The 26755-nt window shown below is 43.2% G+C and overlaps 1 protein-coding gene across 1 annotated transcript in view; it reads left to right on the forward strand.

Annotated features, from left to right (window-relative positions):
* Positions 1-26755, forward strand: part of COLEC12 (collectin subfamily member 12) — a gene marked incomplete at both ends in the record, with an annotated part of 170554 nt that overhangs the window by 111749 nt on the left and 32050 nt on the right. The window contains one exon of the mRNA XM_079718167.1: positions 24090-24212. Coding sequence (XP_079574293.1) covers positions 24090-24212 — 123 coding nt within the window. The remainder of the gene's footprint in view (positions 1-24089; positions 24213-26755) is intronic.

The following is a 26755-nucleotide window of genomic DNA, read 5'->3' on the forward strand; positions in this document are numbered from 1 at the left end:
TGCCATTTCAGATCCATGCAGTAGAAATGTCTCTGGATTCTGGAAACTTGATTCCCTACCGCCCACCCCCTTGGGCTAGAGCCTTCTCGGGCTTGGCCCTTGCTCCAGAATGAATGGATTTCTGCCTCTCCTCTATCCCAGCACTCCCAAAGCAGATCGAGGGAAATGAGTGCACAGAGCATAGAGTCAGATCTGGGTTTGAATCCTGGTTCTGCCAACCACTAGCATGCAAAGTTATTCTGAGCCTCAGCCTCTTATATCTGTAAAATGGCTATTACAATACCAACTACTCATTAGGTGTGTCATGGAGTTTAAAACAAAAATCAAAATAATAGCAAACAGTTACATAATTCTTATTATATGCCCTGTGCTTTTCAGGTGTTTTATCTGTCTTAACTCATTTAATCTTCTCAATAACCCTGTGCAGTAGGCACTGTGCTAGCCATATTCTAGCCATAGAGTAGTGAGTGCAACTCACAAAATCTCCCTCTGCATGAAACTTACATTCTTGTTGGGGGAGGCCAAAAGATAAGTAAATTAGATAGTGTGTTAAATGGTGATGAGTGCTATAGAGAAAAATAAAACAGGAAAGGGGGATGGGGGAGCTGTAATTTTCAAAAGGTTGATCAGGTAAAGCCTCTCTAACAAGGTGACATTTGAGTAAAGACCTGTAAAAAGTAAGAGAGAGAGAGAGAGAGAGCTGTGAGGGTATATGAGGGATAGAGTCTTAAGCAGAGGAAACAGCAAGTGCAAAGGTCCTGGGGCCATGTGTCTGGTGTGTTCAAGGCGCAGCAAGGAGGCCATTGTGGCTGGAGCAGAAGGAGTGATCCGAAGAGTAGATGAGGTCAGAGAGAGAAGGTTTGGGGAGAAGATAGGCTTTGTGGGTCTCAGCTCTTTATCTCAGTGAGACGAGAAGCTACCAGAAGAACTTGAGCAGAGGGGAGACATGATCAAGAGGAAGCCAGATGTGTAGAAAGGACATTTCTGATTCATTTACTACAGCTGCTGCTCCTGCTGTTGGTTCCCATAAGGACAGTTGCCAACTTTTTGAGACTTTAAGTAGGACATTGCTTAATGGGACATCTGGGCCTCCACTGTCAACATTGTACGTGTTGATTTTTAACAACAGATGAACTCTCCCCAACTTCCCCTGTATCTGTGTCCAGCTTCCTCCCCTCTTCTGAATGATTCTTTCCTTTGCTGTCTCTCTGCATTGGGTTGTCTTGATGATGCTACTTAAGTGGCTGCATAGACAACTGTGGTCCACACTCGTGATTCATAATGTGTTGCTGTGTTGAATTAGTTATTGGGACCAGGGACTCACAGATAAATATTACTTGGGCCTGGCAATCAAGAGAATCAGCAGGGAGGAAGGGTGAGGGAGGAGATGTTTGTCAATGGAATTTCCCCTCCATCCTGTTCCATGGGGGAACAGATGTGTGTCCGAGTGACAGACAACTTTTACCCGTACATTCTTGTGGGAAAGGATTATGACATCCTCATACATCCTATGAGAGTTCAGGCATCACAGGTTCTGAGCCCCAGGTCTGTGAGTGGCATCTGGAGCTCATGGATCTCCTGAAATCATGTCCAAATGGATGTCTGTGTACATTTTTCTGGGGACAGGTCATAGCGCTCAGTTGCGTGTTCATTGAATGGCTTCGTCACAATTGTAGGCCACATTTGCAACCTTGGATAACCTATGTGCAAGCGTGTGAAAATGTACATGTTTTTTAAAGGGAACTTTTAGTTCTGTAATATTAAGAATCTGTAATATCTATATTTGACAAATATTGCTTACAGTGTTCCCAAGATAGATAAATTATGGTCCCTGAGAAGGTGTGGAATGTATTTTTGAGGACCTCAAGGTGTCCTATCACTCAAGGTCTGTTCTGCCTCCTTGCTCAGTGACTAAGTTACCAGGAATTCACCCGCTGTATTAGATCATTTGTTCTCATATCCTCCTCATTGCCTTTGAAACACCTCCAGTTCTAGCAATGCTTTACAGACACGCACATGAGCCAAGTGGTTTGAAACAACAACCTAGGCCTGAGGTATTTAGAAGCCCCCTGCCACGTCCCCTCGGGTCCTTGGTGGAACAGGGCCCACACACTAGACGAGGTCCAGTCTCAGAAGGGGAACAAAGAGAGGGACTTAACAGGGAGACCTCGCGACTTTGCCGCAGTACCATGGTAGAAATACACGTTCCCAGTCCCGCGGGTACGTACTGGCCTCTTTTGCATCTGGAGGCAGGGCACGCACCCGGTGTGTCTGTTGTCTGATGCTCACCTGCAGGTGTGCCGTGAAGCACACCTGGCGGAGATGGTGGGGCGGGGGAGGGGCGTCCTGGGCGCTAGAGTCCTGCCCCGCTAATCAGTTCCTCCCAGTTCAGGGAAGCCCTCAAGGGTTTCTTAGCTGGGACTTAGGGAAGTCAACAAAAGGATTGTTGAGAATGACTGATCCCAGGCCCTGGAATGCAAACCCCGCACAGTTGGTGGTACTTAATTATATACAATAAACTACAAAGGACATACAGTGGGTTTTGATATCAGGTTCCAGTTCTCCTCACTAAGGACCCGGTAGAAACCCTTCATCAGTGCGGCTAAGGAAATAGTCCCAGTCCTGTCTGAATCCGGCCTGTATGTCCACACTGCCTCCCGCACTGTTCCTCTCACTGGTTGTCTGCTGCTCCCATCAGGGTCAGAAGCATCGACATGCCCCCTGACTGATCTCTGTGCAGGGGGAAATGGGGACCGTCGGGAACACACGTAGAGATTTCACATTTTTCATCAAGATGGGAATTGAGAAAAACTATGAAAACTGCCCTGGATTCAGTCTGTGTGCCTTTCCACCACTGTCACCAACGTTTCAGTTTTGTCCTGGTCACGGGGAAGCCGTGGTCTGGGCTCCTCTCTAACTCGAATGGACTGTTAAGAGGTAAACTGAGGCATATTAAGAATTTTAAGAGCTTATTTGAAGAAAAATCGATTCTACCTGGATGGCACCAAACTGGAAGTGGTTGGAGCATTCTACCCGACAAGAGCTGGGGCCAGACTTACAAGGAAAAGGTGCAGAAGCAGAGACAGGAAATTATTGATCGGCTGTAGCTTAAAGCCTAGTTGGCTGTTTGTGGTTGGTTGTCCTTGGGTTTAGATTTCGTAACCTTGAGGCATTTCAGGTTCAGGTTTTGGTTTGCTTCCATAGGCCTTGCCAGGATTAGAGCCATCTCAGTCTGATGGCCTCCTTGTTTCATTAATTTAACAGTATCAGTCTCTCAGAGGGATTCATTAGATTTTGCAACAGAGCTGTAATCTGTTTCCTTTAAAGACGGGAGGAGGTTTAACCTGTTAGGCCAGACTCTTTTTATGCTAGAAGATCAGACATCCATTTTGGATCCCCTATTCATGAGACATCAATACACTTCCTGTATCACAGCATCATATGTCCCCCTTGGCATGAAGTAGTTGGAGGCATTCCCTTGAATCACACACTGCTCGACCTTGCGTGAATTCTATTACCTGGTGTCAGTAAATAACACTTTTGGTCGTACCTTACAAAATGATGTTGGTAGGAAACTATTTTGCACCAACTTCTGCACCAACTTAAGGGGTTGAATAGCCTGCTCACAGCTGTGGCTCAGTGATCTCAACACTGTGGTGCTTGACTTAAAGGAGACAGTGCTGATCTCTTCAGTTTATTACCTGATTTGTGTTTAAAGAGAGTTCGTGGAGGGAGGGGAGTTGAGGTTGTAGAAGGACTCTGAAATACATCTACTATAGGGGGATGCTTTCATTGTCTGGACATAGTGCGCCCAAGTGGGGTACATCTGACGAGGGGGGAGCCCCATTGTTTGGTTCCCAGTTTTCGTGCCACATGAGGTACTTGGCTGTGGGGAAGGGTCGGAGGGGAAGGGGAGTGAAGTCCCACCCTGCTCTGAGGACCAGGTGCAGCTATAAAACCTTAGTACTGGAAGCGATTGGCCCTTTGATAAATAAGAATCACCATATTTTAACAGTGGATACTAGATTGGCACTCATTTCTCTGCCTGACATACTGGTTTGATTTTGCCCTAGATGTCCAAGTAATTAACAAGACTGTTGGGCAAATATTCGGTTCATGTTCTAGTTTGTTTTTCCTTCACTCTCTAGAGCCTGCTCTTCATTACTACCAGCAATAATCTGTATCATCTCTGTGTCCCAGCAAGTGAAGCACAGACACTCCACCTCAGGGTTTCCCAGCTCGTTGGGACACAAATGACTTGATGGTAGGAACCTTCCTTACAGTCTATTTCGTGAAGCCTGTTGTTGCTTACTTTCATTTCCCGGTTGCCACAGCTGTCCCCTTTCTCCTGTTCTGACTAGATAATCACAAGCTTTGCTCTTTTCCTCAAAAAAGAAATCTTGTTTCCGTCCCCTACTCTGTGATCCTTTCCATCCCACCCTGGGCCTGTACAGCAGAAGTCACTGAAAGAAGGGCCCTTCCCAGAGCCCCAGGGCCCACCTGGAGCCCCTGACTTTTCCAGTTCCATTTGGATAAACATTTCTCTTAGATGATTTGTGCCCAGTTTGGGATGTGTGTCTGGCAAGTAAGCAGGGATGGAAACAAACTCAAAGCCAGGAAGATTTACTCCTATGCAACCATCCTATAGATAAAATTTAGTAAATATACAATCACACAGTCATTTAGGGTGCTGTATGCCCTAATGAATTAGTGCTTCTAATTTTATAAGCATTGTCATAACCACGGTTGTAAGTGGGATGTTTCCTCTTACTGTAGTATATGTTTCTTTGCTTTTCTAGGTGTTGTTTATTAGGTGTTGTTTCCTCTAAGTGCTGTATAAAGGGACGCATTGTTTCAGGGCAACCAGTAGGTTGTATTTACAGGTGGCTGGTTGTCTTTACTAGCTTTGCTGCTATAACACAACTGCTTTCCAGCAGGAAGGAACATTGCAAAGTAGCTGGAGCTATTAAGTCCAGACTTCATCTGATTCCTCATTTAGGAACAGACGTTTTGTGAATCACTGAATCTTTCTTTTTCAGTTCCTCTCCAGAGCCATGCATAATGTGAAGTTAATGAAATAGTGCTCTCTTTGTGTTCACCAGATGACACTGCTGACCCGTCATCCCTAGGACCTGAGCTTCAAGTGGCTTTTCCAACAGTAGGGTTGGGAAGCTTTGCTTCCCCAAGAAGGAAGAGCCCTGCTCAGGCCCCATGCTAGATGGGGGGGGTGTCCTTGGTCTGCCAAGCTGAGCCCATCCCTGGCATCCCATTGTGTAGTGGCCACCCAAGACAGCTACATCTTCTTAACCAAGAGGGACTCTTTTGCCACACGAGATTTTAAAGAATAATAAGCAGTGAACTCACACTGTGTTCTAAACTATATACAGATTTCTAGGAGTTCATGTAAACCAGTAGAGTTGCATATTAGAAATATATGAATGACTCCCTAGTGGGTGATCCTGATATTAATTCCAAATTCCAGATTCACGGGGGTAGTGGAGAAAACCCTGAGCTAGGTGTGGATTGGACAGTATTGTGAAGCACTTGTCCAAAGCCTCTTCTTTCAGCCTGTTTAACCAGTTTACAGCCCTAGTTAAAAGCTGTTTATCCATTTGGGCAATAAAATTCATTTCTTTGAGCATGAAATACAATTAAGTGATTTTACCCTAAGAATTTCATATCGTATGAAATTGTGTATATATTTTCTGCCTCTCTGATATCCGTTGAATAATGGACCAGAGCTGATGCAGCCCTGACCAAACTTTGCAGTTCTCTGCTCTAAAAGGTCAAGTTTGAAAGGCACCTGGCCTCCACTCTGAGCGGCTCAGCTGGTGTATTTCTAATGTTCTCCTCTTTCTGTTTCTGTGTCCATTTGTTGCTGTCACAGACATTTGTGCATCTTAAAAAGGTACAGGGCCTCCCTGGTGGCGCAGTGGTTGAGAGTCCGCCTGCCGATGCAGGGGATACGGGTTCGTGCCCCGGTCTGGGAGGATCCCATATGCCGCGGAGCGGCTGGGCCCGTGGGCCATGGCTGCTGGGCCTGCGCGTCCGGAGCCTGTGCTCCGCAACGGGAGAGGCCACAACAGTGAGAGGCCCGCGTACCACAAAAAAAAAAAAAAAAAAAAAAAAAAAAAAGGTACAGAAGTTTCATGCTCTTTTGGACTCTTGGATTTTTTTCTGCCTAGCAAGTGGGGTTTTAATTCCTGCATGATGTTAGGAGGCCAAGAGAATATCTTCCAGACTCTGAGGGTTGTCATTCGAAATCCCTTCCTCCACACGAGAAAGAAATTAGTTTTCAGGGTGGCTGGTCAGAGTTAAGTCAAACTTGTGTCCCTGGTATGAAGTTAACAGACATGTGGGAATTGAACCCTAAAATAAACATTGTCAGTTTCACTGAGTTTCATAATATCTCACTGACATTATGTCCCACTGATATGATGAATTTGTAATTTATGAACTTTCCATGCAAGTTTTAAATGCAAAACTTCTAATGTGCACAAATCACCAATAGGAGCATGTGTGCTATCCCTACTACCTTGAGGGGAGAGAAGGAACAACGGTCCAATACAGACTCCACCATGTCCAGCTTGACAGGGCCAGAGATCCTGAACTTCTCATGTGATTCTATGGACAGAACAGTTGTTTCACTTGTTTAAATGTGATGGGTCAGCTGCAACAGGTTGAACAGCATGCTGGCCAACTTTAACAACCAGTTCTCCAGGAGGCCAAAGCCCTGATTTGTAGTGTTTGCTGATTTCTGTGGTGTAAATACTCCCAGCATGACCAGCTTCAAGCTGTCAACTAAAGTCTCTGAACACGGGGTGTGAAGAGATAAGAACATTCGGCTGGGGCTTCCCTGGTGGCTCAGTGGTTAAGAATCTGCCTGCCAATTCAGGGGACATGGGTTCGAGTCCCCCGGTCTGCGACGATCCCATATACCATGGAGCAGCAAAGCCCACGTGCCACAATTACTGAGCCTGTGCTCTAGAGCCCACGAACCACAACTACTGAAGCCCGCGGGCCTAGAGACTGTGCTCTGCAACAAGAGAAGCCACTGCAGTGAGAAGCCTGCACACTACAAGGAAGAGTAGCCCCTGCTCACCGCAGCTAGAGAAAGCCCGAGCGCAGCAACGAAGACCCAACAGAGCTAAAAATAAATAAATAAATAAAATTTATTTTAAAAAAAAAAGAACACTTGGCTGTCACCAGTGGGTGTAAGCTGGCTCCAACACACCCCCGAGAAATGATGGGAAATCGTGAATTTGAATTTTGCCTTAGAAATCCTTTGTTCAAAAACATCTCTACCATCTGAAGAAAGTCACTCTGTGTGTGTGTGTGTGTGTACATACAAATGTAGGTACTTACGTATCTTTTCATCTAGTTATTTCAGTTTTACACAATTTTCTAAATTTAACACTCATTTATGAACTCTTTACATAGGCATGGAAATGATAATAAGCATATACTTTCCCCACTTAGTTTACCTTTTCTTTTTTAACATCTTTATTGGAGTATAATTGTTCTAAAATGGTGTGTTAGTTTCTGCTGTATAACAAAGTGAATCAGCTATACATATACATACATCCCTATATCCCGTCCCTCTTGTGTCTCCCTCCCACCCTCCCTATCCCACCCCTCTAGGTGGAAACAAAGCACCAAGCTGATCTCCCTGTGCTATGTGGCTGCTTCCCACTAGCTATCTATTTGACATTTGGTAGTGTATATATGTCCATGCGACTCTCTCACTTCATCCCAGCTTACCTTTCCCCCTCCCCGTGTCATCAAGTCCATTCTCTATGTCTGCGTCTTTATTCCTGTCCTGCCCCTAGGTTCTTTAGAATCTTTTTTTTTTTAGATTCCATATATATGTGTTAGCATATGGTATTTGTTTTCCGCATTCTGACTTACTTCACTCTGTATGACAGGACTCTAGGTCCATCCACCTCACTACAAATAACTAAATTTTGTTTTTTTTATGGCTGAGTAATATTCCATTGTATATATGTGCCACATCTTTATCCATTCATCAGTTGATGGACACTTAGGTTGCTTCCATGTCCTGGCTATTGTAAATAGAGCTGCAATGAACATTGTGGTTCATGACTCTTTTTGAATTATGGTTTTCTAAGGGTATATGCCCAGGAGTGGGATTGCTGGGTCATATGGTAGTTCTATTTTTAGTTTTTTAAGGAACATCCATACTGTTCTCCATAGTTGCTGTATCAATTTACATTCCCACCAACAGTGCAGGAGGATTCCCTTTTCTCCACACGCTCTCCAGCATTTACTGTTTGTAGATTTTTTGATGATGGCCATTCTGAGGTGAGGTGATACCTCACTGTAGTTTTGACTTGCATTTCTCTAATGATTAGTGATGTTGAGCATTCTTTCATGTGTTTGTTGGAAATCTGTATATCTTCTTTGGAGAAATGTCTGTTTAGGTCTTCTGCCCATTTTTGGATTGGGTTGTTTGTTTTTTTGACAGTGAGCTGCATGAGCTGCTTGTAAATTTTGGAGATTAATACTTTGTCAGTGGCCTCATTTGCAAATATTTTCTCCCATTCTGAGGGTTGTCTTTTCATCTTGTTTGTGGTTTCCTTTGCTGGGCAAAAGCTTTTCAGTTTCATTAGGTCCCATTTGTTTATTTTTGTTTTTATTTCCATTACACCAGGAGGTGGGTCAAAAAGGTTCTTGCTGTGATTTATGTCATAGAGTGTTCTGCCTATGTTTTCCTCTAAGAGTTTTATAGTGTCTGGCCTTACATTTAGGTCTTTAATCCATTTTGAGTTTATTTTTGTGTATGGTGTTAGGAAGAGTTCTAATTTCATTCTTTTACATGTAGCTGTCCAGTTTTCCCAGCACCACTTATTGAAGAGGCTGTCTTTTCTCCATTGTGTATTCTTGCCTCCTTTATCAAAAATAAGGTGACCATATGTGCGTGGGTTTATCTCTGGGCTTTCTATCCTGTTCCATTGATCTGTATTTCTGTTTTTGTGCCAGTACCATACTGTTTTGATTACCATAGCTTTGTAGTTTAGTCTGAAGTCCGGGAACCTGATTCCTCCAGCTCTGTTTTTCTTTCTCAAGATTGCTTTAGCTATTCAGGGTCTTTTATGTTTCCATACAAATTGTGAAATTTTTTGTTCTAGTTCTCCAAAAAATGCCATTGGTAGTTTGATAGGGATTGCACTGAATCTGTAGATTGCTTTGGGTGGTATAGTCCTTTTCACAATGTAGATTTTTCCAATCCAAGAACATGGTATATCTCTCCATCTGTTTGTATCATCTTTAATTTCTTTCATCAGTGTCTGATAGTTTTCTGTGTACAGGTCTGTTGTCTCCTTAGGTAGGTTTATTCCTAGGTATTTTATTCTCTTTGTTGCAGTGGTAAATGGGAGTGTTTCCTTATTTCTCTTTCAGATTTTTCATCATTAGTGTATAGGAATGCAAGAGGTTTCTGTGCATTAATTTTGTATCCTGCTACTTTACCAAATTCATTGATTAGTTCTAGAGTTTTCTGATAGCATCTTTAAGATTCTCTATGTATAGTATCATGTCATCTGCAAACAGTGTCAGTTTTACTTCTTCTTTTCTGATTTGGATTCCTTTTATTTCTTTTTCTTCTCTGATTGCTATGGCTAAGACTTCCAAAACTATGTTGAATAATAGTGGTGAGAGTGGGCAACCTTGTCTTGTTCCTGATCTTAGAGGAAATAGTTTCAGTTTTTCACCATTGGGAACGATGTTGGCTGTGGGTTTGTCATATATGGCCTTTATTATGTTGAGGTAAGTTCCCTCTATGCCTAGGGTTTTTCTGGAGGGTTTTTATCATAAATGGGTGTTGAATTTTTGTCAAAAGCTTTTTCTGCATCTATTGAGATGATCATATGGTTTTTCTCCTTCAATTTGTTAATATGGGTTATCACATTGATTGATTTGAGTATATTGAAAAATCCTTGCATTCCTGGGATAAACCCACTTGATCATGGTGTATGATCCTTTTAATGTGCTGTTGGATTCTGTTTGCTAGTATTTTGTTGAGGATTTTTGCATCAGTGTTCGTCGTTGATACTGGCCTGTAGCTTATTTTGTGGCATCTTTGTCTGTTTTTGGTATCAGGGTGATAGTTGCCTGGTAGAAGGAGTTTGGGAGTGTTCCTCCCTCTGCTATATTTTAGAAGAGTTTGAGAAGGATAGGTGTTAGCTCTTCTCTAAATGTTTGACAGAATTCGCCTGTGAAGCCATCTGGTCCTGGGCTTTGTTTTTTGGAAGATTTTTAATCACAGTTTGAATTTCAGTGCTTGTGATTGGTCTGTTTATATTTTCGATTTCTTCCTGGTTCAGTGTTAGAACGTTGTGCTTTTCTAAGAATTGTCCATTTCTTCCAGGTTGTCCATTTTATTGGCATAGAGTTGCTTGTAGTAATCTCTTATGATCCTTTGTATTTCTACAGTGTCAGTTGTTACTTCTCCTTTTTCATTTCTAATTCTATTGATATGAGTCTTCTCCCTTTTTTTCTTGGTTAGTCTGGCTAATGGTTTATCAATTTTGTTTATCTTCTCAAAGAACCAGCTTTTAGTTTTATTGATCTTTGCCACTGTTTCCATCATATCTTTTTCATTTATTTCTGATTGGATCTTTATGATTTCTTTCCTTCTGCTCACGTTGGAGTTTTTTGTTCTTCTTTCTCTAATTTCTTTAGGTGTAAGGTTAGGTTGTTTATTTGAGATGTTTTTTGTTTCTTGAGGTAGGATTTTATTGCTATAAACTTCCCTCTTAGAACTGCTTTTGCTGCATCCCATAGGTTTTGGGTCATTGTGTTTTCATTGTCATTTGTTTCTAGGTATTTTTTGATTTCCTCTTTGATTTCTTCAGTGATCTCTTGGTTATTTAGTAGTGTATTGTTTAGCCTCCATGTGTTTGTATTTTTTACAGATTTTTTCCTGTAATTGATATCTAGTCTCATAGCATTATAGTTGGGAAAGATACTTGATATGATTTCAATTTTCTTAAATTTACCAAGGCTTGATTTGTGACCCAAGATATGATCTATCCTGGAGAATGTTCCATGAGGACTTGAGAAGAAAATGTATTGTGTTGTTTTTGGATGGAATGTCCTATAAATATCAGTTAAGTACATCTTGTTTAGTGTATCATTTAAAGCTTGTGTTTTCCTTATTTATTTTCATTTTGGATGATCTGTCCATTGGTGAAAGTGTGGTTTTAAAGTTCCCTACTATTATTGTGTTACTATCGATTTCCCATTTTATGGTTGTTAGCATTTCCCTTATGTATTGAGGTGCTCCCATGTTGGGTGCATAAATATTTACAATTATTATATCTTCTTCTTGGATTGATCCCTTGATCATTATGTAGTGTCCTTCTTTGTCTCTTGTAATAGTCTTTATTTTAAAGTCTATTTTGTCCGATATGAGAATTGCTACTCCTGCTTTCTTTTGATTTTCATTTGCATGGAATATCTTTTTCCATCCCCTCACTTTCAGTGTGTGTCTCTAGGTCTGAAGTGGGTCTCTTGTAGATAGCATATTTATGGGTCCTGTTTTTGTATCCATTCAGTCAGTCTATGTGTTTTGGTTGGAGCATTTAATCCATTTACATTTAAGGTAGTTATCGATATGTATGTTCCTATTACCATTTTCTTAATTGTTTGGGGTTTGTTATTGTAAGTCTTTTCCTCCTCTTGTGTTTTCTGCCTAGAGAAGTTCTTTAGCATTTGCTGTAGAGCTGTTTGGTGGTGCTGAATTCTCTTAGCTTTTGCTTGTCTGTAAAGGTTTTAATTTCTCTGTCGAATCTGCATGAGATCCTTGCTAGGTAATCTTGGTTGTAGTTTTTTCCCTTTCATCACTTTAAATATGTCCTGCCACTCCGTTCTGGCTTGCTAAGTTTCTGCTGAAAGATCAGCTGTTAAACTTATGGGGATTCCCTTGTATGTTAATTGTTGCTTTTCCCTTGCTGCTTTTAATATTTTTTCTTTGTATTTAGTTTTTGATAGTTTAATATGTGTCTTGTCATGTTTCTCCTTGGATTTATCCTGTATGGGACTCTCTGCACTTCCTGGACCTGAGTGACTCTTTCCTTACCCATATTAGGGAAGCTTTCAACTGTAATCTGTTCAAATATTTTCTCAGTCCCTTTCTTTTTCTCTTCCTGTTCTGGGACCCCTATAATTCAAATGTTGATGCGTTTAATGTTGTTCCAGAGGTCTCTGAGATTGTCCTCAATTCTTTTCATTCTTTTTTCTTTATTCTGCTCTGTGGTAGTTATTTCCACTCTTTTATCTTCCAGGTCACTTATCCATTTTTCTGCCTCAGTTATTCTGCTACTGATTCCTTCTAGAGAATTTTTAATTTCATTTATTGTGTAGTTCATCATTGTTTGTTTGCTCTTTAGTTCTTCTAGGTCCTTGTTAAACGTTTTTTGTATTTTCTCCATTCTATTTCCAAGATTTTGGATCATCTTTACTATCATTACTCTGAATTCTTTTTCAGGTAGACTGCCTATTTCCTCTTCATTTGTTTGGTCTGGTGGGTTTTTACTTGCTCCTTCATCTGCTGTGTATTTCTCTGTCTTCTCATTTTGCTTAACTTACTGTGTTTGGGGTCTCTGTTTTGCAGGCTGCAGGTTCATAGTTCCCGTTGTTTTTGGTGTCTACTCCCAGTGGCTCAGGTTGGTTCAGTGAGTTGTGTAGGCTTCCTGGTGGAGGGGACTGGTGCCTGTGTTCTGGTGGTTGAGGCTGGATCTTGTCTTTCTGGTGTGCAGGACCATGTCCTGTGGTGTGTTTTGGTGTGTTTGTGAACTTATTATGATTTTAGGCAGCCTCTCTTTTAATGGGTGGGTTTGTGTTCCTGTCTTGGTAGTTGTTTGGCATAGTGTGGCCAGCACTGTAGCTTGCTGGTCTTTGAGTGGAGCTGGGTCTTAGCGTTGAGATGGAGATCTCTGGGAGAGCTCTTGCCGTTTGATATTACATGTGGCCGGGATGTCTCTGGTGGTCCAGTGTCCTTAACTCGGCTCTCCCACCTCAGAGGCTCAGGCCTGACACCCGGCCAGAGCACCAAGACCCTGTCAGCCACACAGCTCAGAAGAAAAGGGAGAAAAAAAAAGAATGAAAGAAAAAAATAAAGTTATAAAAATAGAAAAAAATTATTAAAAATAAAAAAATTTTTTAAAGAAAGAAGAGAGCAAGCAAACCAAAAAACAAATCCATCAATGATAAGAAGTGCTAAAAACTATACTAAGAAAAAAAAAAAAAGGAGAGTCAGAACCCTAGGACAAATGGCAAAAGCAAAGCTATACAGACAAAATCACACAAAGAAGCCAACACATGCACACTCACAAAAAGAGAAAAAGGGGGAAAAAAAATATATATATATATAATTTTTAAAGGAAGAGAGCAACCCAATCAACAAACAAATCTACCAATGATAATAAGCTCTAAATACTAAACTAAGATAAACATAAAACCAGAAACAAATTAGATGCAGAAAGCAAACCCCAAGCCTGTAGTTGCTCCCAAAGTCCACTGCCTCAATTTTGGGATGATTCGTTGTCTATTCAGGTATTCCACAGATGCAGGGTACATCATGTTGACTGTGGAGATTTAACCCGCTGCTCCTGAGGCTGCTGGGAGAGATTTCCCTTTCTCTTCTTTGTTCGCACAGCTCCCGGGGTTCAGCTTTGGATTTGGCCCCGCCTCTGCGTGTAGGCTGCCTGAGGGCGTCTGTTCTTTGCTCAGACAGGACGGGGTTAAAGGAGCAGCTGATTTGGGGGCTCTGGCTCACTCAGGCGGGGGGAGGGAGGGGTACAGATGCGGGGCGAGCCTGCAGCAGCAGAGGCCTGCGTGACATTGCACCAGCCTGAGGAGCGCCGTGCATTCTCCCGGGGAAGTTGTTCCTGGATCACGGGACCCTGGCAGTGGCGGGCTGCATAGGCTCCGGGAGGCGAGGTGTGCATAGTGTCCTGTGCTTGCACACAGGCTTCTTGGTGGCTGCAGCAGCAGCCTTAGTGTCTCGCGCCCGTCTCTGGAGCTCCTTTAAGCAGCGCTCTTAATCCCCTCTCCTCGCGCACCAGGAAACAAAGAGGCACGAAAAAGTCTCTTGCCTCTTCGGCAGCTCCAGACTTTATCCCGGGCTCTCTCCTGGCTAGCTGTGGTGCACTAGCCCCTTCAGGCTGTGTTCACACAGCCAACCCCAGTCCTCTCCCTGGGATCCGACCTCCAGATGCCCGAGCCTCAGCTCCCAGCCCCCACCCGCCCCGGCAGGTGAGCAGACAAGCCTCTTGGGCTGGTGAGTGCTGGTTGGCAGTGATCCTCTGTGCGGGAATCTCTCCGCTTTGCCCTCCGCACCCCTATTGCTGCGCTCTCCTCCGTGGCTCTGAGGCTTACCCCTTGCCCACCCCCTATCTCCACCAGTGAAGGGGCTTCCTAGTATGTGGAAACCTTTTCTCCTTCACAGCTCCCTCCCACTGGTGCAGGTCCCGTCCCTATTCTTTTTTCTCTGTTTTTTCTTTTCTCTTTTGCCCTACCCAGGTACGTGGGGAGTTCCTTGCCTTTTGGGAGGTCTGAGGTCTTCTGCCAGCGTTCAGTAGGTGTTCTGTAGGGGTTGTTCCACATGTAGATGTAGTTTTGATGTATTTGTGGGGAGGAAGGTGATCTCCACGTCTTACTCCTCCGCCATCTTGAAGCCGCTCTCCTCCTTTACTTTTAATTATAATTGGTTGCATGCCTTCTGACTTGTTGGTGTACTGATTTTCCACTTATATTTTTCAGTTTCATTCCTTTGACCTCTACAGCCAGGGCTGTCTGCTCCATGAAAAGATTTCTTCCTCTTTCTGTCCAGTTTTAATAACAAGTGTGAATACCAAGCTGGTGAACAGATGCTCTTCACTGGATCTGGGGGCCACACCCCCTTCACCCCCAGTCCCATGGTCTGTAAAATAGAGCCTTCTCATTTTCCTCATTATTTTTACCAGCTTTTTTTCCCCCCTCATCTGGGTCGTTTCAAATTGACTGACTTCTCATCGAGGTTCAGAACGGAGGCTACCTTCACCACAGAATAGATAATTACTTTAAAGCGCTGACAGGAAAATCTGTCACCTTGTCTGGCTCACTTTTCCCTTAATTTAAGTGTCCTCAACTATCATCTTCACTTGAAGAAAGTAAAAAACACATATTTATACAGGAATGAGGAGTATCTGTCAGGCTGATTGATATTTTCACTTACATTGAGGTCCTTTTTTTTTCTTCCTCAAAATACTCATTTTTTGGTTTAAAAAAAGTCAAGTAGATATGTGAGAGATAGTGGGTTGTCTTTTTTTTTTTTTTCCCGACAGTACCTGCTCCAAAGCATAATTTCCACATGCCCCAACACTGCCTCAGTAATCGACAACAAATACGCTATCATTAACTGAGACTTGCCCGCTCTGTTCAGCTGCCCTAAAATGACACTTTTTAAAGCAAGCACCTCAAGGCAAATGTTGGACTGTGGGTTTGCTTTCTCACCTCTGCCCTGTCAGGTTTAGTTCTGTGAGAGCTGTAGCCCTGCGGCTGGGAAGGGTCTCTGGGAACAGCTTGCATTTCTTTGGTTAGTAAATCCCACTGCACACCCCTTCCCCAGTGGTGAAAAGAAAATGTTTCCTTTCTAGCCGTGGGTTCCTGAGTGTTTGGTTGGAAGGTGTCCTGTATGTCTGCGTTTTGACTGTCAGGCCCTGAGCTGAATGCCTCTCCCAGGACGTCTACACCCTGGCCTGCAGGACACTGAGCTCAGCGTGTCACCCATCACCCAGGAGGCTGGACACAGAGTGGGAGAGAAGGTTGTGAAATCTCCACACCTGGCGCTGCTGCCAGTTTGTTTGACTAGGATTGGCTGAGGGGGTGACAGAGCCCATCTGCCTGTGGTGGGCTCTACACTCCAGGCCCATATTCGTGAATCTGCAGGGCGTACAGGGTATGTGAGAGGGGTCTGGTTTGTTCAGAGAAATGCAAAAGCAGCACAGCAGAACAATTACATTCCCATACCATGGTCATAGCCATGGAGATGGCATTTAAATTACTTGAAAACCGTACAAATGAGCCTAATAGATTTATGCAATGTGAACCTCAGAGGAGCCGAAGGGGTCCAGGCCCAGCTGGGCTCAGGGCGAGGCTTATTAGAAGAGGGTTCATCCAGGAGGAAGTTTGTGAGGAAATTAAACGGCTTTTAGTAGAAGTCGTTTGGTAGAGAGAAGAGTGCTGCAGGGAGAAGTGGGGCAAATCTCAAGACGTAGAGAGGAGACAGGCAGACGCTGAGGCTGCGCCATGAGGTCCCCGCCCAGCACCCCAAGCTCCTTCAAGCTTTGGCCCCGATGATACTCCCCGAAGCCTTCTCTGACCACCTGCTTACACTGCCATCCACCTCTTCTCCCACGTTCCCTTTGTCCAGTCCTTGCTTTATTTTTCTCCATAGCCTTTAGCACCTTCCAACATACTAAAATGTCCTCCCACCAGAGTGTACATTCCATAAGGACAGAGATTGTTGTCTGTTTTGTTCACCATTCTACCCAGCTCCTGGTACAGACTAGGTGCTCCATCCTTGTTTCTTGAATAAAGGGGATGTAGCGAGAAAGAAGTATGGTGGGCTGTGTTTTGGGGTCTAAAGAACTTTGGCAGAGAATCCAGAGACCTAAGTCCTCAAGCCTGGGACAGCCTGGAGGGCAGAGAAGTTCATTGGACTGCAGTTTCCTCACTGGTAAGATGGACACTGGCTGAGGTGACCGCTGAAGTCCTCAGGTTGTGAGGTTCTGAGGACCTGGGTGGTCAGAGGATGGTAGGTAGTGAGCTTCTTGGTATCTACTTTGAGCCACCTGGAGCTGTTACTGTTGCAGTGGATTTCTGAACCATGGGGTCAAGCTGGTATTTGTAAAAAGAATTGTTTTTTTCCAAAGTACTCCAGGCAGGTTTTTTTTTGGGGGGGTGGGGTGCATTGGGTCTTCATTGCTGCATGCGGGCTTTCTCTAGTTGCAGTGAGCGGGGGCTACTCTTTGTTGAGCTGCGTGGGTTTCTCACTGTGGTGGCTTCTCTTGTTGCAGAGCATGGGTTCCAGGCACGCAGACTTCAGTAGCTGTGGCGTGTGGGCTCAGTAGTTGTGGCTTGCGGGCTCTAGAGTGCAGGCTCAGTAGTTGTGGTGCACGGGCTTAGTTGCTCCGCGGCATGTGGGATCTTCCCGGACCAGGGATCAAACCCGTGTCCCCTGCACTGGCAGGTGGATTCTTAACCGCTGTGCCACCAGGGAAGTCCCCAGGCAGGTTTTTTTTTTAAAAAGGGGGTTAAGAGGCTAGATAAATTTTTATTACCACTCAATAAATCCTTCTTTCACCTCCTTCCTTTCCACTAACTTTTCTGTCCCAACTCCTGCAGGATTGAACCACCAACAATTATTTGGGTCCATAGATGAGTGCACCATTGACTTTTGAGGCTCCTATTTCAGTGAACTAGAACTTCAGAAGAAAACTCAGTAGGGGCAACCAACTTGTTTTGGTTTCAAGCTCAAAGCCCTTACATATCTCATAGTTTGCCTTGAAATTATAAAGCTACCTTCTCTTCCCAGGCCACCCCATCCCAGAAATTTCACCACCACTGGGGGATGATTCCCCTGAGGGGCTAACAGACCTTACCAGCCAAACCTCCAAGCCAGTTGTGACCTCTCACAGAGATAATGAGGATTTATTTAGGGTGGAATTAACTTGGTGCTCAAGTATGTCACCACAGAATAGGAAGAGAAATTACAGCCTGTAGAAACCTCAGGCCTGTAATAGTTAACTTCCTGGAGACTAAATTTTCCTGCTCATTTCTGAGAAAGGTTTATCTGTCAACATTAGAAAGGATGTTTCTGCATTCCTGTATTTTGACAGAACACTTCTACAAGTCTAACCTGTCCACCTTCTACGGTTTCTCTCATTTGGCATCCTTCTCCTTGCTTTGTTTAGCTTTCCGCCTCTGAAGGTCAACAAGCTTAGGGAAGCACCGTGTGATCATCTGGGTTCAGCTTCCAGCTCAGCCACTCACTAGCTTGGGTGCTCAACCTCTCTGACCCCCACTTTCCTAAAAATCTATAAAATCAGGGTCAGAAGTCCTACTTGGCAGGGTTATTAAAGGGACTGTGAGTAGCTGGGCAGGGGGACGTGGTACACATCAGGTACTCAAGACTGGCCGCCATCCTTACCAATTCCTCTTCGAGTTTGCAGCAATAGCAAACTCTCATCCACTAAACAAATATCTCGTGGCTTTCCTCCAAATACCTGTGCAGTCTAAGTGTCCAGCTCAATTATACGACAGACTCTTGATGGTCCAAGCTGGAGCCAAATTTTCATGTGTCCTTTTAATTAAAAGATTCAGCGCCTAATCACAGAAGGACATTGTTTGGTGGTGCCGATAATGAAGTTAGTCAGGGCTGCTGAAGTGTATCATTAGGATGGTTGACAGTTCACTCTGCGCCCATGGAATAAAATGAATAGGAAGAGAGCCAGGGGGAAGGGGCCAGCCTGGAGGGACATATGTAAGAGATGTGATGGATGAACTCCTCCTGGATCTAGGATTCCACTCCTCAGAACTGAAGGCATTTGTGTACAGTTCATATAATAAAGGATTTCCTATTATAAAAACCACAAAGAGAAAGTAATAGCGTTCTTTTGAGACACTATACGTTCTGGCAGATGTTATATATTCTGAGTGGCATCATTATCTGGCTTTTGTCTCTAACAATTCTTTTTTAGCAGGCAGGGTATACATTATAAATTTTAAACAAATAATAAATATAGATTTTTAACATTAAAACCAAACCAGAACTGGCTGCCTCTTTTAATATATACATGAAAAATTTTTAACGAAAGAAACTATACCTTTGTTCAATGTGCAGAATATTAATATAAGCTCAGGATGAATGCTGAAGAGTTCAAATTCATAAAACTCTGTTCTAAATCATTTTTCTGGTTTGAATACATCTTTATGAATATAGCGATGCTGTGAGGCTTCATTTATTTTGCACAGAAAGTGATTTTATTTTTAATTCTTGTCCTCTTTCTGTTACCATGATTCTCTACATTATTTAAGAAACTTGGCATGATAGGTTGTCCAGGGCTGGGATTTATATTTGGGGAACTAAATACTCATTAATACTTTTTTAAAAATACTAAATAAATCCATATCCCATCATTTAGTAAATAGCCTTTATAATAAGGAAAAACTAATTATTCATGGGATAAATTGTTTTATGTATTTAACTTCTGTTCTAGTGATGTTGCACTACATCCAAATAACTAACTAGGATGTTAACTCTTACTGTTTTTTTGCTTTTGAGGGCATTTTAATTATAGGAATGTATTTGAATCATCAGTTTTACCGTTAGAGCCAAATCATTCTCATGGGCTTATGGGAATATATGCCACCAGGCAGTAGATTAATAACTATTTAAAAACCACATGAAAAGGTCACTGCAAAACTCAGATCAAAACCTGTGGTTTTCTGGATTTTGCAGTCTACCAGCTTTTTGAAGCTTCTCTATGGTAACATGATCTTTATGGCAACACCACTGAGCTCTGGACATTTATGATAATTAAGACAGCCCGGAAGTGCCGTGCACTCGCCCACAGAGCCAGCCTTCACTTAAGGAGGAAGGGCGCTGACCAGCACGCATCCATGTTAACAGAGAGCCCTCTTTTGGTGATGGTAGAAAAATATGATAGTGAAGGAGACTCTTGTTTTCCAAAATGATTGGCAAAACAGACTGTATTGGGGCCAGGACCACAGAACTTGGGAGGGCTCTTTATGGAGAACCACAGCAGAAAGGAATTCTCTTTGCTGGTGAATTTTTCTGGCCTTCTGCACTGTCATTCCTGCAGTGTTTCTCACTTATTCTCTCCAACTAGCTCACCCTACTCTGATCGGCGGCCGCACTGACCCCCATCTTCTTACTTAAAACGTGTTATTGGAAGCAGGGCCACACAGGGAACTCTGAGTTTGCACGCTGGGGATGGGACCAAATTGTCAGCCTATTCTGAACTTCGTAGAATACTCAAGGAGTTAACCAGAGTGATTCTGGCTTCCTTTGGCCTCCCCAATGTTTTTTGTATAATAAAGACTTGGACACTGGAAAATGCATTCAGAACACAAGCCAAGCATTGAGTTCAGTGGGGATAGAGCAGGAGGGGTAACCCATGGGAGGGCATGGGTCCTGCAGGCACGTTCTGCCTGTGGCCTGCTGAATTGTAGATGTGCCGTTTGGGCCAGGTTTTGTGATAAGCTGGCTCTCTCCGTGATGAGGGGCAAACTGCTTCACTTCCTGACCTAGAATCTCTTATCTGCAGCCTTGCGGATCCATTCCCCGCCCTTCCTACTGGCCCCTCGCAATGGGAACAGAGTCCCCCGTCTCTGGAAAGTAATGCTAAGAAAACAAACACTACAAAGGCTGGTAACAGGGGGATGTCTCTCTTGAATGTTTTTTGTGACCATCTAGGTTCAAGGAGGAGGGGGTCCCCCAGCTCCGTGAGCCAGCAGGGTCTCTTTGTAGTAGGCATCCGTATGTTTGGCCAGATGTCCTCCCAGTGGAGGGCAGAGAGGGAAAGATAAAACAGAATTCTTATGAAAAATAAGTCTTGGGAGGGAGAAAAAACAAGACGGAGAAATTGTGTCAAGTAGGACTGGAGACCAGGCGGTGCCATCTGATATTGATTAAATGCTGATAGAGTCAGCAACGAGAAATGCGTGTCACTAGGAAGTGACCCTTGTTCTTCAGCATGTGAAGCAGTGACAGCTGTCTGGGAGCAGATCTGCATGAAGACCACATGCACAAGATGTCCAGTGGCAAACACAGCAACAGCATGCATGGTGAGAAGGGGAGGAAAGGACCCCTGCACTGGACGTCAGGGCACGTTCCTTCTGATTCTGCTTTACCTCGCCGGCCTCACTCTCCATATCAGTAACACAGTGATGCTTGACCGGATGACCTCTAAGCAATGCTCTAGCCCCAAATTCTGTTATCTATCATCATCTGCCCTCTGACCAAATCTTCTGAGGCTCTTCTAATGGAATGAAAGAAATAGCCCTGGAGAGGCGTAAAGAGTTCACCCACCACAGTCCTAAAATCCAAAAGGAATGAAACCCTCCATCAACCATAAAATTGTCCTCCAATCTTTCCACAGCATCCCTGGGTCTATCCTCCTTCTGTGTTTTACAATTGCCACCAAAGCAAGTTAATTGTTTTCTGAACATGAGATGTGGCATATCTCTGGGTCTACCTGTGCTTCCCCCACTCCCAATGCCAAAAATATGCTCACTCTAACTGGATATAGGGGTCTTTGTTTCATTTTAAACTGCCAGATTATAGAGAGCTTACGAGCAGGTGTGTGTGTGTGGGGGTGTGTGTGTGTGTGTGTTCATCCTTTAGTTAAGGGTGAACGATTGAAAGTTTTCTTTGTTTTTGTTTTTTTCTTTTTGGCATCATCATGAGGTCAGCAGTATTTTGTTACAGGGTGAGGCTGGATTCCAGTGGGAATGGAAGAGGAATCTTCCACTGAGATCAGAAGATCTCACACTAGGATGGTGGCAGTGGAAATGGATAGGAAAGCTTGACCAGAGAGGCACCGTGGCATAGGGGAGAGGTCATGCCGTTTGGAGTCAGAAAGGCCCAGGTTCGAATCCTGGCTATGATGTCTATGGGATGTCATTTCAGCTCTCACTACCATGCCATCTTGAAGGGTTATTATATGAATTAAAGGTGATGTAAAGTACCTATATTAGAGTCTGGCACAGTGTAGGCAGTAAGTGAACATCAATAAACTGTGGATGAGATGATCATGACAAAAATATCCACAGGAAGATTAGCAGGGTCTGATGACCGATTGAGTTGGAGAATAAATATAAGAGAAGACTTCAAGGTATCTGAGTTTGACCACCTGGGGGATTGGGATAGTAGGAGTATTTAGATTGGATGGAAATAAAAAAGTTGGGTGAAAGCTGGAGATCTGGTTTGGCAGGACTAGTACCAAGGTCACTTTTGGACACGAGAGATGGCACTGAAACATCCAGGTGGCAATGGAAGGAGGAGGATGGAAAGGAAAAAGAGTCAAGGAAATGAGAAAACTGCGATGCTGAGAAGCTGATTAACTCTAGGTCTGTTTGATCAATAAGTCTGACTTTACAGCTTTACCTTCAAGGAATTGGCTAACCAAGGTTGATCCAGCATGACCATCTTCTAAAACAAACCATAGCTCCTCAAAATGTGTTCCTCCAATGAAGCATCTCCTGGACCTTGTTAGAAATACAGAATTTTAGCTCCTGCTTCAGACCTGCTGAATCAGGATCTGCATTTCAACAATGTGATTTGTAAGCACTTGACGGTTTGAGAAGCGGTGCTCTAAAGCATGGTGGCCAGACCAGCAGCATCGCAGCCCCTGGGAACTTGTTAGAAATCCAGATTCTCAGATGCCTTCTCAGACTTCCTGAATTAGAAAGGCTGTGTTTCAACAAGCCTTTCGAGTGAATCCAGTGCACCGCAGAGTTTGAGAATCATTGCTCTAAGTCATGGAACAGACAGATTGAGCCCCCTCCCCTTGGGTGTATAGCCCAGAACACTGGAGGGATTGGTTAAACCCTGAAACTTAATTTGAGTCATTGTTCTATGCTGCTTCTCTCATCATTTTGCATTAAACACAGCTGAAGAACTCTTTTCACCGAAGAAGGGCACAATGCGTAAAATTACAAACCAAAGGAGAGAAACTTCAGCTGTGGCTTAATCTTCACAATTTACCCATCAAAAGTTATTGAGCACAATCATAGAAGATTAGTCCTTTATGTGCTGTTGCTCCTGGGAGACGCTATTAGTAAGACACACATAGGGAAAGGAAGACTCTCGGGATACTCCTTACAATGTGATTTTCACATTAAAATGTCGAGTCTATGTCTTCTGTGTTTCTCATTAGTCCGATGGCAAGTTCCCTTTTTATGGGTTAGTTTCTGGAGTCACTTGCAGAAGTGTTGGTGGTTTACCACTTAGACTAGAATGTTTTTCAAAAAGTTCAGCTGTGAGCACTAAAAATTTACCTCTCATCAAAAATGTCTGGTTTTTCTGGTTCTCTAGTTGTTATGTAAATCACTGTGATAACTTAAATAAGGGTCAGTGTCTATTTTCTGTATATATGTAATGTACAAAGATGGTTATATAGAGAGCATTTTAATCATAAAATTACCTATATTTTCTGCTATAGGTTATAATACAGTATAGCCATTGGCATGCTGGTGAAGCAGTTGAGGGTGTGGGAGGGCATCATTTGTAGTGTTTGCCAATTTCCATGGTGTAAATACTCCCTCCAGGGTTGATTTCAAGCTGCCAACTGTTTAACAACCAGTTCCCAAAATTCCTACAAATTTGACAATTGACTCTTGCAAGCCAGTAGGAACTAGTTCGAGCACACCACTGAAACAAACATCAAGGGACAAGTCACTTTTTTTTTTTTTTTTTTTTTTGCGGTATGCGGGCCTCTCACTGTTGTGGCCTCTCCCGTTGCGGAGCACAGGCTCTGGACACGCAGGCTCAGCGGCCATGGCTCACGGGCCTAGCCGCTCCGCGGCATGTGGGATCTTCCCGGACCGGGACACGAAGCCGTGTCCCCTGCATTGGCAGGCGGACTCTCAACCACTGCGCCACTAGGGAAGCCCCAGTCACAATTTTTTGTTGTTGGTTGTATCTGAATTACTGTAGGTCCAATAATGGCTGACACAAGTAGATTTGGGTGTTTTAAATCTCTTGTTATGTAGAGATCTTTATTGAAATTATAATTATCATAATGGAATGTGATCTTGAAACTGTTCTATGAGACAAAGTTCTCTATTTTCAAGTCATTAAATACGTTTATAATAATATAATGGCGAGATTTAAAGTGCTTGTGTTGTTCAAGTATGTTTAATTTTAAAATACCTATTATCCTATAGTAGGGCATATGTAAAAACTATATTCTTAGTTATAGTATTTGAACCAAAATGCAGAAAGATACTTTTGAAATGTGTTTTTGGTTACTATTATTAAGATTTGACTTTTCTTACAGGTATTCAGGAAGGAACACAATGTACCAAATGTAAAAATAACTGGGCACTGAAGTTTTCTATCATATTATTATACATTTTGTGTGCCTTGTTAACAATCACAGTAGCCATTTTGGGATACAAAGGTAAGTACTCTTTCCTTTTTCCTTCCAAATAGCAAGTTTTCTTTCATTAATTTAAGCCTGAAAAAACAAGTACATTTGCAAGTGTGAAGTATTTCATTAATATAACTCTTGCCAACAAAACTTAAACATCTTAAGCTCCATCTCTGTGTCTTGAGCTTCTTGTAGCTGTGGGATCTGAAAGGAGAGAAGTAGCAATTCCTTTTGAGTCATTTCAACCATAATCATGGTCCTCTATGAGTTATAAAATTTTTTCCTCTTTGTTGCTTTTTCCTACTTATTTCCAAATACTCCCTCTTCCTCTATCTTTTTTCATCTTATCTCTAAGAGGCCCCATGAAAAACCTGGAGTCAGCACATGGGAAAACTGTATTGACAGAGGATAAGACCTCCAAGAGATACGACTTACTTCACCTAGGGACTGGCCAATTAATTCCCTTTTGTTTCTCTTCAGCACATTTACTGTGGTCACTGTTTATATACCCCCATTAAAATACCACCCTGTAGAAATGAAAAGAGGTGGCACCACCACCTCAACTGTACTTTATGGCACATTAGGCATTCTTTCAACATGTCTGGTTTAAGGTCAGTGGAGGATTTTTGCCTGAATCCTCCAGATCTGCAAAGTGGGTTGGTTCCCCCCACCCCCCGTTCCAGACACTGCAGGTTGAAGGCGCCCTCATTCAGAATCACAAACTACATAAACCCTTTTATAGAAAACAGCCATGGGGGACTTCCCTGGTGGTGCAGCGGTTAAGAATCTGCCTGCCAATGCAGGGGACACAGGTTCAAGACCTGGTCCGGGAAGATCCCACATGCTGTGGAGCAACTAAACCTGTGTGCCACAACTACTGAGCCTGCCCTCTAGAGCCTGTGAGAAGCCCGTGCACCGCAAGCTCGCTGCAACTAGAGAAAGCTTGCGTGCAGCAACGAAGACCCAACACAGCCCTACATAAATTTATTTATTTATTTATTTATCTTAAAAAAAGAAAAGAAAACAGCCATGGAAGCCTCACAGAGACATGCGAGATAGATGTGATGTCCGGTTTCAGCAAGAGGCAGACATGGGGCCTGTTGATCTTCGCTCTGCCTTCCCTCAGCACTGACAGATTAACAGTGGAGAATTACCACATGTTCCCTTCTCTGTTCCCTGCCCCATAGACTTGACCTGGGGACAGAAGGATGCAAAGTGAATTCCCTCCAGCTTGTAACTCCTCCCACTGCTCTCCCAGTGTTTATCGGTTTCCTGAGAAAACAATGTACTGGAATAAGAATGGGCTTTGGAGCCAGACAGTCCTGGTCCAGTTCTTGAGTCCACCATTTGTAATGCAATTGTGAATGTTTATTAAGTGCTTGCTGGTGTGCCGGGCATCACGCTCAATCCTCTGCATGGCTGTGTAACCTGGGTATGAATCATAACCCCTTAGTGTTTCTGATTTCTTATCTGTAAAATGGCAATAATAATGCCACTCTTCAAGGTGACTGCGATGAGCAAAGATGATGTAACTGAGCCACCAGTACTAAGGTTGGTCCCAGTAGCGAGTGGCTGAATCTCTCTGTTCTTTGCTTCTTCATAACTGCATTTTTACAGCTCTAGCTATGAGAATGGCAAAACATGTTAAAAATACTCAGTATAGTCAAGGCTTGTTAAGTCCACTTCTAAGGCTATTTCCATGGAAAATTGTGTGCATCCTGTAGTGGGCTGACTGATGAACTTGGGCAATGGAAGTTTGGAAAATTACCAGGTCATTTTATCCATTTGCGATGAGTTAATCTAACCTAGGATTAACAGAGCAAGTGTTAAGAAAGGCTATTAAATCATGGCGGGGCTGGACAGAGGGAGGCGGGGGAGGAAACCTAGTGGGGAAAAGGAAGGTGTTTTATGTCCCAGGTAATTCAGCCTGGTTGTCTTCCTTTACTGGGTCATTTAGGTCATTACTCACTTCACAACTTTTCCTAGTGAACTCAGATAAAGGAGATGCTTGAAATCAAACAGTCATTTAATAGGTATCTTTAGGGCTTAGCACTGTGTGATATGAAAGTAAACAGAGATGAGAAAGGTTTGAAGAAATACCTCTGTATGGTATTTTGTCATTTTTACCTCTGCAAAAAGATAAGGTCTAGGATCTTTATGCCTTAAGAATTATACAGAAAGATACAAAATAGGGGGCTTTGTTTGTTTATTTTTAAAGTACAGATATTTCCTCCATTTTTATGACAGTAGAAAGCCCTTCTCGGCTCTGGCATATTTGTGTGGGCTGGTCTATTCACCCGGAACACCTTTTCCCTGTTCTCCACCTTTCTCTTTATGACTTTCTCTTCCTTCTTTCCCTCATGTCTCCCTCAGACACATGTCCCGCAAGAAGCCCCTGAAAGCTGAGTTGGGTGCCCTCCTGCTGGTCCCCATGGCATCCTTTTTTACTCTTAGCCCCTGTCACACTGTATCATTATGGCCAGTGGGTCTGTCTCACCACCCAAGCTGTAAGCTCCACGAAGACAAGAGACTATCTTTTATTTATCATATCTCCCACTAGCACCTGGCTCATA

The sequence above is a fragment of the Hyperoodon ampullatus genome (assembly GCF_949752795.1).
Source record: "Hyperoodon ampullatus genome assembly, chromosome: 13".
Classification (NCBI taxonomy): Eukaryota; Metazoa; Chordata; class Mammalia; order Artiodactyla; family Ziphiidae; genus Hyperoodon; species Hyperoodon ampullatus.